The sequence below is a fragment of the Carlito syrichta genome, unplaced genomic scaffold, assembly GCF_000164805.1.
Source record: "Carlito syrichta isolate Samal-C Ts95f unplaced genomic scaffold, Tarsius_syrichta-2.0.1 Scaffold315086, whole genome shotgun sequence".
NCBI classification, from domain to species: domain Eukaryota; kingdom Metazoa; phylum Chordata; class Mammalia; order Primates; family Tarsiidae; genus Carlito; species Carlito syrichta.
In genome coordinates, this window is record NW_007259182.1 from 1 (window position 1) to 14,623 (window position 14,623).

The following is a 14,623-nucleotide window of genomic DNA, read 5'->3' on the forward strand; positions in this document are numbered from 1 at the left end:
CCCCCAAAACCCACAAAGACATGGACACTAAACAGCATGATGCTAAACAACTCCTGGGTCAATGAAATCAAAACAGAGATCAAAAGATACCTGGAAACAAATGAAAATGAAGAAACATATTACCACAATCTCTGGAACGCCATGAAAGCTGTAGTAAGAGGGGAATTTTATCCCTACAAATGCACATGAAGAAAATGGAAGGATCACAAATTAACAGCCTAACAAGCCACCTAAGGAAGCTGGAAAAGCAAGACCACCAAAACCCTAATTTTAGCAGAATAATCCAGATCACCAAAATAAAAGCCCAAATCCAGGACATAGAAGACAAAAAGACAATACAAAAAATCAATGAAACAAAAAGCTGGTTCTTCAAAAGGATAAACAAGATTGATGGTCCCCTAGCTAGACTGACCAAGAAAAGAGAGAAAAATCCCAAATAAGCGCAATCAGAAACATAAAAGATGAAGTCACATCTGACCCTGAAGAAATACAAAAGATCATTAGAGACTACTATGTACACTTGTATGGAAACAGACTTGAAAACCTCAAGGAAATGGAGGACTTTCTGTCATCACACAATCTGCCTAGGTTGAAACAAGAAGAAATTGAGATACTAAATATACCAATAACAATTAAGGAAATTGACTACATAATAAGAAAACTACCTACAAAAAAAAAAAAAAGCCCTGTACCAGATGGCTTTCCAGCAGAATTCTACAGGATATTTAAGGAGGAGCTGATTCCAGTCCTACTGAAGGTATTTCAGGCGATTGAGAAAGATGGAACTCTCCTCAAATCAGTTTATGAAGCTAACATCACATTGATACTCAAGCCAGGTAAAGACCCAACAAAGAAAGAGAACTACAGGCCAATGTCTTTGATGAACATAGATGCTAAAATTCTCAACAAGATCGTAGCAAACCAGATTCAACAACACATCTCAAAAATCACCCATCATGACCAAGTAGGCTTCATCCCTGGGATGCAAGCCTGGTTCAACATTTGTAAAACCATAAATGTAATTAAATACATCAACAGATGTCAAAACAAAAACCACATGATTATATTATTAGATGCAGAAAAAGCTTTTGATAAATCCAGCACCCCATCTTGATAAAAACCCTCGAACATGTAGGCATACCGGGAACATACCTCAAAATAGTAAAAGCCATCAACGAGAAACCCACAGCCAGCATACTCCTAAATGGACAAAAATTGGAACCATTTCCCCTGAAAACTGGAACAAGACGAGGATGCCCACTCTCACCCCTCCTGTTCAATATAGTTTTGGATGTCCTGGCTAGAACAATTAGAGAAGAGAAGGCAATCAACAGTATCCAAATAGAAAAAGAGGAAGTCAAGTTATCTCTATTTGCAGATGGCATGATTGTGTCCCTTGAAAACCCAAGAGAATCTGTCAAAAACCTCCTTACACTGATAAAGGCCTTTGGCAAATTCTCAGGATATAAAATAATGTGCAAAAGACAATTGCATTTCTTTACACCAATAATAAACAAATAGAAACCCAAATAAAAAGCCCAATTCCATTCAAAATAGCCACACAAAAAATGAAATACCTTGGCATCTTCTTACCTACAGACATGTAAGACCTTTACAATGAAAACTACAAAACTCTGCTCAGAGAAATCAAAGATGACACAAACAAGTGGAAAATTATACTATGCTCATGGGTTAGAAGAATCAACATTGTGAAGATGTCCATCTTACCTAAGGCAATCTACGGATTCAATGCAATACCCATCAAATCACCAGCAACATTCTTCTCAGACCTAGAAAAAACAACACAGGAATTCATATGGAAACACAAACTTCCAAGAATAGCCAGAACAATCCTCAACAACAACAACAACAAAAAACAAAGGAGGCAGTATAACATTGCCAGACTTCAAACTTTACTATAAAACTACAATCATCAAAACAGCTTGGTACTGGTATAGGAACAGGCATATAGATCAATGGAATAGAATTGAGATTCCAGAAGTGATACTTCAATTTCTCAACCAACTCATCTTCAGCCAAGCCTCCACCACCTACTACTGGGGAGAGGAGAACCTATTCAGTAAATGGTGCTGGGAAAACTGGCTGACCACATGCAGAAGATTGAAACAGGACCCCTATCTATCCCCATAAGCAAAAATTAACTCCAAATGGATCAGAGACCTAAATGTAAAACCTCAAACCATAAGAACCTTAGAAAATGAAGGACATACCCTCATGGAAATTGGAACTGGCATCCAATTCCTGAAACCCACAGGCCATAAGAGATAAGATAGACAAGTGGGACCTCATTAAACTAACAAGCTTCTGCAAAGCCAAAGAAACCATCAAGAGAGCAGGGAGACAGCCTACAGACTGGCAAAAAGTATTTGCCAACTCCAGGTCTGACAAAGGCTTAACATCTTGGATCTACAAGGAACTCAAATGGGCTGAAAAGAAAAATACAAACAACCCCATTATAAAATTGGCAAAAGATATGAACAGACATTTCACAAAGGAAGACATCCAAGCAGCCAACAGACACATGAAGAAATGTTCAGCCTCACTAATCATCAGGGGGATGCAAATCAAAACCACACTGAGATACTACCTAACTCCTGTGAGAATGGGAATTACCAATAACTCAAAAAATAACAGTTGCTGGAGAGGGTGTGGCGAAAAGGGAACACTTCTACACTGTTGGTGGGAGTATAAACTAGTGCAACCTCTTTGGAAAGCAGTATGGCGATTCCTAAAAGCTCTAAATATCAACCACCCATATGACCCTGTAATCCCCCTCCTGGGAATATACCCTGAAGAACTCAAATCACTCTATCAAAAAGATACCTGCACACGAATGTTTATCGCGGCATTGTTCACAATAGCAAGAACATGGAACCAACCATGCTCTCTATCAAAGAGGACTGGATTAAAAACTGTGGTACATATACATGATGGAATACTATGCAGCCATAAAAAAGAACAAAATCATGAATTTCGCAGCAGCCTGTATGGAACTAGAGTCTATAATACTGAGTGACCACTCACAGAAACAAAGATCTGAGTATAACATGTTCTCACTCATATAGTGGACCTTGATCATCCAATGCACTACCATAAGAAAATGACTGACAGTTGTGGGGAACTATGGGGGTGGGGGAAGGGAGATGGGATTAATGGTAGTAAATATCTGTCTGGGGACGGGGAGACATCTCTTATCAACAAGGGTACCTGAACGAAGCATATTTGTATACCTAACCCTTAACTGTACCCCACAATATCATAATAAAAAATATTGCTTATAAAAAAAAAAAAAAAATTCAGTGTGTTCAGCACTTAACACAGAAAAGCAAAGAAAAATAGCTTTAGGTTACTTGAATGACCTTAGCTCCCCTCTGTAGAGTTGAATAACAGTCTCACTATGCTTTATTTTTATTGTACTGTTTCATTTTTCTTTCTTTCTTTCTTTTACTAGAAATCATGGTTTTTCCTCTACTTAAGCACACATTTTTTTCCCCACCTATGTGTTTCTCAGTTAATGCCCTATTGGAAGGTAGCAAGTATTGAATTGACTATTCTGGTACAATAAGGTGAGGAGATACTTTAAATTAGAGCATAAGTATATTGTAAGTGTTATTATAATTTTTATTTTCATGTTAAGTAATTATAAACATTTCATATTAAAGTCAATAAAGCTTTTTTATGAATACATGTTTTGTAAGGAAAATATAAGAATTATTTTGACTCTTCATTTGATATAGAATGGAAACCGCTCTAGTAATGGGATTGTGAGCTAAAAGGATACTGAAAACAGTGCACTGGAATCTGGGAGTAGGTTTAACTACAAATGGTACATAAGGATTGTTTGACCTTTGACACTGTGAAGTGTTTAGGGAGATGGACCATAATCTATACAACTTTACTTGAATATGATGTCCCCTCTCCCTCCATAATATATAATATATACACTGTATTTTCTCTCTCTGTGTGTGTGTGTGTGTGTGTGTGTGTGTGTCTGTACTCAAGTTGTTGTGAACATAATGAAAGTTTGAAAGAACATCTAAACTAGTTACACTGTTAGCAAGGTAATAGCTATAAATACATACCCCTCACTAATCTGCTACCTAGGCACCAATGAACAACTGGGAAAGGGAAAAAAAAAAAACACTTAAAACTAACATGATCTTTTCTTAAGAACAGGTGCCAAACATAACATGACTATTTACTTTATCTTACGAAAGTAGCATGCTTATAAAGAGAGGAAAAATGGAAAGCTAAAATAAAAAGTAAAATGTTTATTTTAATACAAGAAAAGTTTTGAAGTTTAAGACTTCAGCTTCCTTTAGTATGACTTTCTATTTCAGCTAAAACTGCACTATTCATCATAATAACAGGATCACTTACTTGCTTCAGTGTGTAATAAGTGGTAAACTCAAATTTATATGAATTTTCTTCCACTAACCTTTTCTTAGGTCTTTAGTGGCTTTGTCATTAATACTGTCCATGCTCCTCTTCAAACCTGCTCCAATTTATATCCTTGATGAGGTAGATGCAGCCTTGGATCTTTCTCATACCCAGAATATTGGACAGATGCTGCGTACTCATTTCACACATTCTCAGGTAAGAACAGACAAAAATGTCTCAGTAATAGTTTAGAGTATTTGTTTTTCTAAAACTGTTCTTTAGTAGTAGTCCATGTTAATAAGATATTTAGGATTGAAAAATACTAAAGTCTTTATGTTTGAGAAAGAAATTTATGTTCAGGTGGGTATAAGGGTTCAGTCCTCTCTTTAAAAAAGAGCCAGGCGTTAAAAATGTTGGTTGTTCCAACTACTTGGAAGGCTGAGGCGGAAGGATCGCCAGAGCCCAGCAGGTCAAGGCTGCGGTGGCTGGGAGTGGCCACTGCACTCCAGTCTGGGCAACGGAGTAAGACTCCAACTCAAGAAAAATAAAAAATAAAAAAGTTGGTTGTAGCATGAGGGTTAATTCAATTTTGTCATAATTTAGAATTGATTTGGGGTTAACATAATTTTTTTCTCCAGTTAGCTGCCATAAATGTGCACAATCAAAACTGTTTCAGGGATATAGCTCAGGTATCAGAAAATCATGGGGCACTTGATGGGGAACTTTCATTTCTCTTGGCTAAAAAGGAGAGAACAGCCTCTTGAAACTAAGAACAGTTTGTTTTATTGTACTATTACTATAGGAACTGGGGCTGCCAAATATGGGTGCATATATTTTGCATTGTGCAATTCTGGGAGCTCTATTCATCACAGTTACTATAGGTAGTATATTTATTATAGCAGGTTTTTTTTTGCAGATTATCATTGCAGTGATACCTTTTTAAATTATCCATACATTTCATTTGGACTAGTGGTGAGCTGCAGGAACTTGAAATTTTCTTTGATGTCATTAACACATTCACAGTCGGCAAATTTTACACTTTCCTGATATTGATTGCAGGTGAAAATAAAAAAAATGTGAAGCAGCTTGCTGCAAACTTCAGTCATTAAGCACAAGTGAAATGTTGTTTCTAAATTATCACCTTTTTTACAGTGCAATTGAAAGTTGCAGACGTATCCAATATTTGGCTCAGACATCACTCTGACTACATTCCATACTTTGTATTTTATTCAAATTATAAACCAAATATATATTATTCAGAAACAGAATTTGCAAAGATGTAAATTCACTCAGCAGCAACCAGGAACAGAATTTGGAATGATACAATTTCGCATCAGTGATTGTGAATGAGTTAAAATAGCACAAGGTAAAATATTTTACTACAGCAGTTAGAGCTAGCAACAAAACAGTGAATGCCAGCTACAGAAGTTAGCAGCAAGCAGTAAACTATCAGAAAATAGTAAACTTAAGTAATAAAACACTCAAGGTAAAATTAAGAAACTTTTACAATGCAATATAGAAAGCTAGCGTTCATTTAGGTGCCTAATATCATAACTGTTTAAATAAATAAAATAAAAGTGATCTCCAAACAAGTTTTATCCTCAGTCTAAAAGGGTAAACTTCTTTAAGAATGTTACAGAAAGTTTTTAATGCTTTTTTTTCTTTTTCCCTTAAGTTCATTGTGGTGTCCCTAAAAGAAGGTATGTTCAACAATGCAAATGTTCTTTTCAAAACCAAGTTTGTGGATGGTGTTTCTACAGTGGCTAGATTTACTCAATGTCAAAATGGAAAGATTCCAAAGGAAACAAAATCCAAGGCAAAAGGGCCGAAAGGAACGCATATGGAAGTTTAAACTACTAATTTATTCCTTCACCTTGACCTGACCTGTTTTATAAGCATAAACTTTTAAGAACTTGGAATGTCTAATTTGTTTATATGAAAAAAATTAATGTTATTTTGTTACTTAACCCATACTTTCTCATCCTTTATATAATCATTTATAAATGAGCTTAGATTCCTCATCTCTAAGTGTAATTATGGTCCAATTATTGTGGTTGTGATTTTATGCATATCATCAGTGTTTTTTCTTATGGAAGTCTTTTATATATTAGGGATCCTGAGATACCTGGTTGATGGTAAATTCTGTAAAAAAGCAAAAATACAAAGAAACAGATAAAATTACATTATAGGATATATGTATCTGATAGCCGGCATTTAATTAGCTTAATTCCTAAGGTAATATTAATGTGTCTTTTATTGCTAGTAAAGTGATTCATGTAAGGAAAAATTATAAAACATTTTTCCATTGGACCAACTAAGAGAACACATAGAAAGCTATTATTCATGCATTGTGCTGGTTCTTTGAGGATACAACTCCAAATCTCTGATTTAGACTAGATAGGAAACAGATCTTGACAAACTTCTCATTTTAATGATACTTGAATATCATGTTTCTGTATTCTTAATGATTGGTCTCTGCAACCTTTAATTTTTTAAGCTTTATGAGTATTTTAATAGAAACTGAGGAGGAAGTGTATAGAATGGTGCTCTCTGCTGCAAGTGTTTCTGAAGTCTCCTAATATTTGCAGACTTTTGTCAGCCTTTTATTAATCCAGTCAATAACAGCTGATTGGTGGGTGAGAATGTAGAAGCCAGCAGACTAAATCAAATGTATTTTTTCAAAGTTTGCTAAACATACAAATAAATAGATCCTTCTTTTCTATCAAAATAACTTAAAAGTTTGATGATGATTATAATTATTTATGTCTTCTACTTTTCAGTTGAAGGAATGAGATTCTTTCATAACTTGAGAGATGGCACTGATAGACACCATAAGAATACTGTCTGTAGTTCTTAGTGTCTCTAGGTGCATCACCAGGACAGTGTCTCCAGACTGCATTCTAAAAGCATGATCTCATCTGATCTATGTGTTATTTTGACCCTACATCACTTCTTGATATTTGAGCCTCAGTTTCTTAGTGTTATTGTCATACTTTCCATGATATATAGTTGTACATCCTGGCCCTGGGTTTGGCATTTCTTATCCTTCATACGTATCTGAGATGTCAGAAAATATCTTGATATTATAGAATACATTGGAAAGGATTGAATCTGGAATTAGTTCTGTCTACTACGGGAGAGGAGAAAATGCTGTAAATGCTTAGTTACACCAGGTCCAGTATCACAGATAATAGACATATGTTTTTTGTTTCCTTTCAGATGTATTGCAAACTGTTTGCTAAAATTTACACTGTCACCAATAAAGTATAACATAGTATCAGACTAGTCAGTACTGGCTGATAATTTTAATATTTCTGGAATAAAAAATGGTACTTTATTGCTGTTTTAGCATTTTTAAAATAATTTGGGAGGTTGAATATTTTGGATTATGTACTAATTTCTTCTCCTACAAATTTTCTGCTTGTATGCTTTACCAATTTTTGTCTTACATATAATCTTGCTCTTTGAAAATCCTTAAACATATTAAACTTTTGTGAGTAATGTTGTTTTTTCTTTTTATTTAGAGGGAAGACATTAAGGGGACTGGAGACATTTATTTCACACATCTACAGTAGAATGAGTTAACTAATATTTATCAAGCTCTTTTTGTATATCAGACACAGTTCATACTTGTAGGATAATTAATACTTACTTGCATGAGCATTAAATGTTAGTATTTTTATATTTAATCCTCAAAGTAAGTATTTACCAGTAAGGTAAATATTGTTGTTATCAGCATTATGTAACTGAGGAAACTGAATTGAACAGAGAAGTTAGGAAACTTTTCCTGGGGTGATAAGACAGTTGGTAGCAGAGTCCATATACAAATTTTGGCAGTTGGTCTCCACAACCTATGATATACTACCTCACTGTCAGCTTGAACATTTGTATTTATTGTACAAAATAAATTTAAGAAATATGCCTTTATGAGCAGTGTGTACAACATGTGAATATTTTCTTCAAGAAGAACCTCAACCATTTGAAGATTAATTGTGGTGGTGGTTTTGACATTTTCAAGTAAGCTAATAGCTAATGCAAAGCAAAGACTTGAAATTTTCTCTTCCAATATGGTGATGTAACATAACAGACCCTTCTATAGTTCTCCTTTCTGAGATGTCTCCAAATGTTTGATCTTTGACCTAAGTACTAGTTATAGTTATGGTGCAGCTATAGGACAGCTAAGACTGCAATAGAATGCCCATGGTCTTTCTGGCATGAAGAACCAAAGGATGAGGTCTGGGATAACCACAGGTTCCAGAAAGTGAGGGAAAAATCTCAGAACTATAGAAGGGTATTCCAAGATTTGGTAGATGATCTCATCCTGAGTAATTGGTCCCTGGACTATGCAAATACAAAACATGTCAAAGATAAACAAAGCTGGATATCAGTTAAAATAGCAAGGACAGATTTTAGTCAGTAATATACTGTTGCAATTAAGTTGAGTTCAAAGTGAACTGAACTTTGATTCATATTGATGTGGCTGGGTGTTTTAAAGGAGAATGAACCTAGGGCCATACCACACTGAATATGCCTGATCTCATGTAAAGGAGAATGAATTAATAGGGAAGAGAGTGTGGGGGCTCAGAGTCAGGGAAGTAAACAGGAAAGGGAGGTTGGTTGATGTGAATGCCATCCGGGTTTGATAAGTGGCTCTTATCCTCCCACAGAGACTGGGACACAGGGACTCTTTTTAGGTGTTGGCTGGAAGAAACAATACTTCTAGCAACCTTGAGTTTTCTCAGGCAGCACTTTAAGGGGGATTAGAGTCATCCTATGGATGTGTTCTCAAGCTGTTAGTGTTTTCTTCAAATCTTTACAGGCAAAGGTTTAGGCCTACTAGAGAAAGGTTCGGAGCCTGGATAGAATTGGGGTAAAGAGAATCTTGGTGAAATAGATAAGTAGTTTGCAGTTTAACTTAAAAAAACTGATTTGAACTACCACTTGTAGGACAGTAGTTCAGGTGGCCTTGGACCAACCTATTTCTTACCCCTGTTTCTCACTTATAGTTCTCAAAAAGGACTCCAGAATGTGCTGGAAATTAATATCTTGAGATTGAGCAGGGACTAACAGGAATAGCTGGAATCCCAAGCGATCAGTAGGCTCCATGAACAAAGCTTACCAGAAGGTACCAAGTGACCCAAAGTGGATGTTTTAATTCCCTTGATTACCTGAAGCTTGAGAGGCAGATGTGTAGTGACAATGTGATATGGTTTACTGAAGGCTCTGCAAAACTAAAAGCAGATGAAGTCCTCTGCGTTGCAGCTGTCATCTAGCTAACAGATGGCCATCTTTTGGCTGAAACAGAACATGGGTATTCCACCTAATGGACCAAACCACATACAGTGGTGACAGAGTTGCCGGCCGTCCCACCACATCTTTCTACGTTTTCGCTGACTCAGGTTGTTGCCAAAATCTAGCCATCTGGTCAGGTGAATGACAACTAAAGTGACTAGACAGAAAAAATCTGTATTTTAACAGGGAATATGGTAACAGTTTGCTGCCTGGATCGTGACAAATATATGTCATCTGTGGATCCTAGGAATACCATAATCACCCTTTCGAGAAATTTAAGTCATGCTTTTGGAATACCCCATGAGACTTTACTCTGACCAAGGAATGTCCTTTACTGTCCAAGAAACATGATAGCAAGCACACTCTCATAGAATATGATGGATTTTTCCATGCACCATCCCCTGCAGGTCAATAGAGCTGTTAAAGGATGGAAAGCCAACTTTCACAAGTGAAAAAAAGATCTCAAGACATCCTACTAGTGAGTACATTTGAATAGGGCAGTATGAACACAAGAGAACTACACCAGTGCAGTATGTGTTAAGAAACACTGAAGTTGGTGGAGAGATAGGTGGACGTGATTAGGCTGTGCCAGCAAAATCCCAATCTCAACTTCTCAAGTAAGTATTTACCAGCAAGGTAAATATTGTTATCAGTATTATGTAACTGAGGAAACGGAATTGAACAGAGAAGGTAGGAAACTTTCTTGGGGTGATAAGACAGTAGCAGAGTCCATATGCAAATCTTGGCACTTGGTCTCCACAATCTATGATATACTACCTTACTGTCCACTTGAACATTTGTATTTATTGTACAAAATAAATTTAAGAAATATGCCTTTATGAGCAGCATGTACAACACATGAATATTATCTTCAAGAAGAACCTCAACCATTTGAAGATTCATTGTGGGGGTGGTTTTGGGATTTTCAAGTCAGCTGACAGCTAATGCAAAGCAAAAACTTGAAATCCTCTTCTAATATGGTGATGTAACATAACAAACTTCTATAGTTCTCCTTTCTGAGACATCTCCAAATGTTTTTGACTTTTGACCTAAGTACTCAACTTTTTTGTTTCTTTTTCTCCTTAGAGTGCACATTCTGTGGGTAGTTTGTGATTCAGGCTGCCACAGTACTCCAAACAGGACTCCCTAACTCTTATTTGGAGTAATACTTCCCTAAGGTGCACCCTCTCTGGGATCTCACATGGGTGGGGGATAGGGCTAAAGAATACAAGGCTGCTAGCATCCCTCTAGTGATGCCAAGATATCTGATGCTTCCATTTGGTGGGCAATGTTAACAGACATGCCATTGTTTGGGAAGTGACCTCCCTACCTCTACTGGATGACAAGCGGAAAGATCTGGGTCAAATAACAGGGGCCTGTAGAGGTAGAACCTCAGGAAATCATAATATTTATAGGGTACAATGTGATGTCTTGATATTTCTATACACTGTGAAATGATTACTACAATCAAGCTAGTTAGCACATCACCTCAAAGTTACCTTTTTTAGTGTGTTGAGAATATTTAAGGTCTAGCAAATTTTAAGTATATAATGAGGTATTAACTATAGTCACCATACTCTACAGTAGAGCTCCAGAACTTACTTATCATGCATAATTAATACTTTATATTCTGTTATAAACATCTCTCCATTTCCCCTGCCCCTGAACTCTTGGCAACCACCATTCTACTCTCTGGTTCTGAGTTAGACTTTTTTAGATTCCACAAGATGAGAGATTAAGGAGTATTTGTCTGTCTGTGGCCTCTTTTATTTCCCTTGTCATTATGTCTTCTAGGTTCATATATGTTACAAATGACAGGATTTCCTTATTTTTAAGGCTGAATAATAGTCCTCTGTGTGTGTGTGTGTGTGTGTGTGTGTGTGTGTAATAATTAGTAACTGCTATAAACATATATACTGGCCAGGGACATCTGATCCTTCTATACCTGTGGACTATGTTTTCAGATATGTCAAGTTTGTTTAAGGTGTGAACTCCTGGACTAGATGATAGGCCAAAAGATCTGGGTCAAGTAACAAGGGTGATGGGGCATGCAGAGGTACAAGAAGGATAGGAATAGACTGGGTCCCTACACTGAGTCAAACCAACCTCTATCCCATTGGTAGGGGGGACATCTAAGAGATCTGGATGGATGGGAGGTTTAGGACACTAGCCTGTCACTAAGCCGTTTTTACAGGATAGGGTATCAGAGGCCTGGAAGCATAACACTTTCCTTAATTTCTCCCAAGCTGTGGCCACTGCTGATTACCTGACAAAGTGTTTTACCTGCCATCCCAGACCTCATTCTGTCACAGGTCATAGTGACTAATTCTCGTAAGTGGCACAATTGCATTAGTTCAGTTTCCTCTATACAATACTACTTACTGAGCCCCAACACAGTGGTCTAGCAACAGGCCAGTCCTTGCTTTTGTTGTTGCCTTTGGGACACTGCTCATTTATGTAACGAAAGGGGATATGTCAAAGTACCAGCCCACCAAGGTTTTGTTAGTTGTCCTAACATTTTGAGAGAGGTCATTAAGTTAAAACAGGACACCAGCATTCCCAACGCTACAGTCTATAGCAACAGAATCTGAGCCTTAGCTCCAATCAACAATATGGAAGGGAACCAGAGGCAACCTGGCTTTTTTATTTGTTTTACCTTTTTCTTTCCCTATGGATATCCTATTACTCCAACTTAGTTTGTGGAAAAGGCTATTTTTTCTTCTAGGAAAGTGTTGAATTGCTTTTGCACCTGTCAAAAATGACTATTTTTAAGTTCTCTATTGTGTTCCATCGACCTACCAATGAATCAGAATACCTCACAATCTTGATTACTGTAGCTATATAAGTCTTGAACAAATGTGTGCCATCACACTTCCTGACTTCAAATTATACTACAAGGCTATAGTAACTAAGACAGTGTGGTACTGGTACAAGAACAGACAGATCAATGGAACAGAATAGAGACCCCAGAAATAAAGTCATATACCTACAACCAACTGACCTTTGACAAAGCTGACAAAAATAAACAATGGGGAAAGGACACCCTATTCAATAAACTGTGCTGGAAAAACTGGCTAGCCATATGAGAAGAATGAAACTGGGACCCTACCTCTCACCATATACAAAAATTAACTCAGGATGGATTAAAGACTTAAATTTAAACCCAGAAATTAATTCTGTTTTTTGGGGGTCCCCCTCACATTCTTCTTTGTCAAAACTCATTTAGAAATCCAGATTGTTGACTTTCTATATACGTTTTAGAATAATCTTAACTATGTCTACAAGATACTTACTGGGATTTTTATAGAAATTGTATTGTTATGATCAGAATGCAAGAAAGTAATCGCCAACATGCAAAATGTCAGATTTTTTAGTCCTTTAATAGCCAGTGGCCAAGAACAGGCTAACGCCTCTGAAATCTCTCGACCCCGAGCAAAGCAAGCAGGGAGCTTTTGTAAGCAAAACCCACAGCTTTGCAATTACAGTTTACATTTTAGGGAGGGGTTAGGGTTGGGATGGAACAATTTGCAGCTACAGCTACATGTTTGCTTAGTTTGGCTGTTGGCCAGCTGCTGTTTACTTAACAGGATGTATGGTGTAGGGGATTTCTAAGAAAAAGCTATACCTCAGGGGCTAAGGGCAGTTCTGGTTACATGCGGTCTGGTTACATGCAGGAGTAGGGCTGCATCTGGGCAGCAGACATGCAACTAAAATGGAAGATTTAGTTACTTACATCAAGTAAGCTTTTACAAGTTATAGGTTATACAGACATATAGGTTTTACAGACATTTCATTCCCTCCTTTTGCTTGTGCATGAGTTAAATCATTGACTCATCAGTTGTTGACAATGGGTTATAGTGAGTTTTAACATACATGAGTTTTACAGAGCTGATGCACTGTTTGACAAAACAGACAAACTGATTGAGTATACAGGGCCCCACAGGTAAACTGAGGAGGAGAAGGACGAGAGGGCCTGCTAAACTAGTGATGAGAGTTGTTAACCATGGGTTCTAGTCAGAGAGTGGAACCAAGACATTATTATCTAGCTTCTTTTCTCATCAGTCTATGTTTTCCTTGACTTTATGGAGGGTATCCTTGATAATACCTGACTTGTTGGCATAGAAACAACAGGATTCTCCCAGAGCAGCACAAAGTCCTCCTTGAGATAAGAAAAGTAAATCTAGGCCTCTGCGATTTTGGTGGACAACTTCTGCAAGGGATTCTACTTGGTCATGGAGCTGGTCTATGGCAGATTGCATGTATTTTAAATCAGAATTGATATCTTGTGCAAAGTTTACCAAACCGAACTCTCCACAAATTAAGGTGGTGGTGCTAAGTGCTATGCTTAAACCAATTAAGGCTGGTAAAAGAAAAGGGGCAGCATGTTTTTGGCGAGTTATTGGGAGACCAGGGGGACTTAACAATAGAGATTCTTCAGGACCGCTATAGGCATATATTTGAGGCAACACATGGACAGTTACACACAGGGCAGCCTCATTGGTTAACATTTCAGCGATGATACAGGTCGTAAGGCCTATATGACAAACAAGCCAAGTACTAGCTAGAGCCATATAGGCTGTGGATTTAGATACAGTTATAGTAAGAGACAAGTTACAGGCTTCAGCAAATGGAGATGCTGTTAAATTGAAGTTTACAGTCATTAAACCAGAAGGCCTTCCCAGTTACATCTCCGAGGGTGACATGAATTATTTTCTGAGAATTTTCATATGTAGCGTTGTCATTGTAGGTGATAATGGGAGCCTCAATTCCTAGGCCTGTGTAGTAAGGGGATTTTGCTTTTAGCTAATTCTGGCCAGGTGATGTTAAGCAGACAGTACATGAGGGTTAAATAGGAAAAAGGCTAGGTGGCTGGCGTTCTGGACCGGGAGTCTTTAGAAATGTCTTTGGGGCTGCTATAAGGTGTGGGAAC

General features: G+C 37.3%; 1 protein-coding gene across 1 annotated transcript; it reads left to right on the forward strand.

Annotated features, from left to right (window-relative positions):
* Positions 1-4,272: 4,272 nt before the first annotated feature.
* Positions 4,273-6,604, forward strand: LOC110594395 (structural maintenance of chromosomes protein 2-like). Its single transcript, XM_021706044.1, has 2 exons — positions 4,273-4,617; positions 6,077-6,604. Exons 1-2 carry the CDS (start codon positions 4,501-4,503, stop codon positions 6,251-6,253), a joined length of 294 nt encoding a protein of 97 aa, XP_021561719.1. The 5' UTR covers positions 4,273-4,500; the 3' UTR covers positions 6,254-6,604.
* The last annotated feature ends 8,019 nt before the right edge of the window (positions 6,605-14,623 follow it).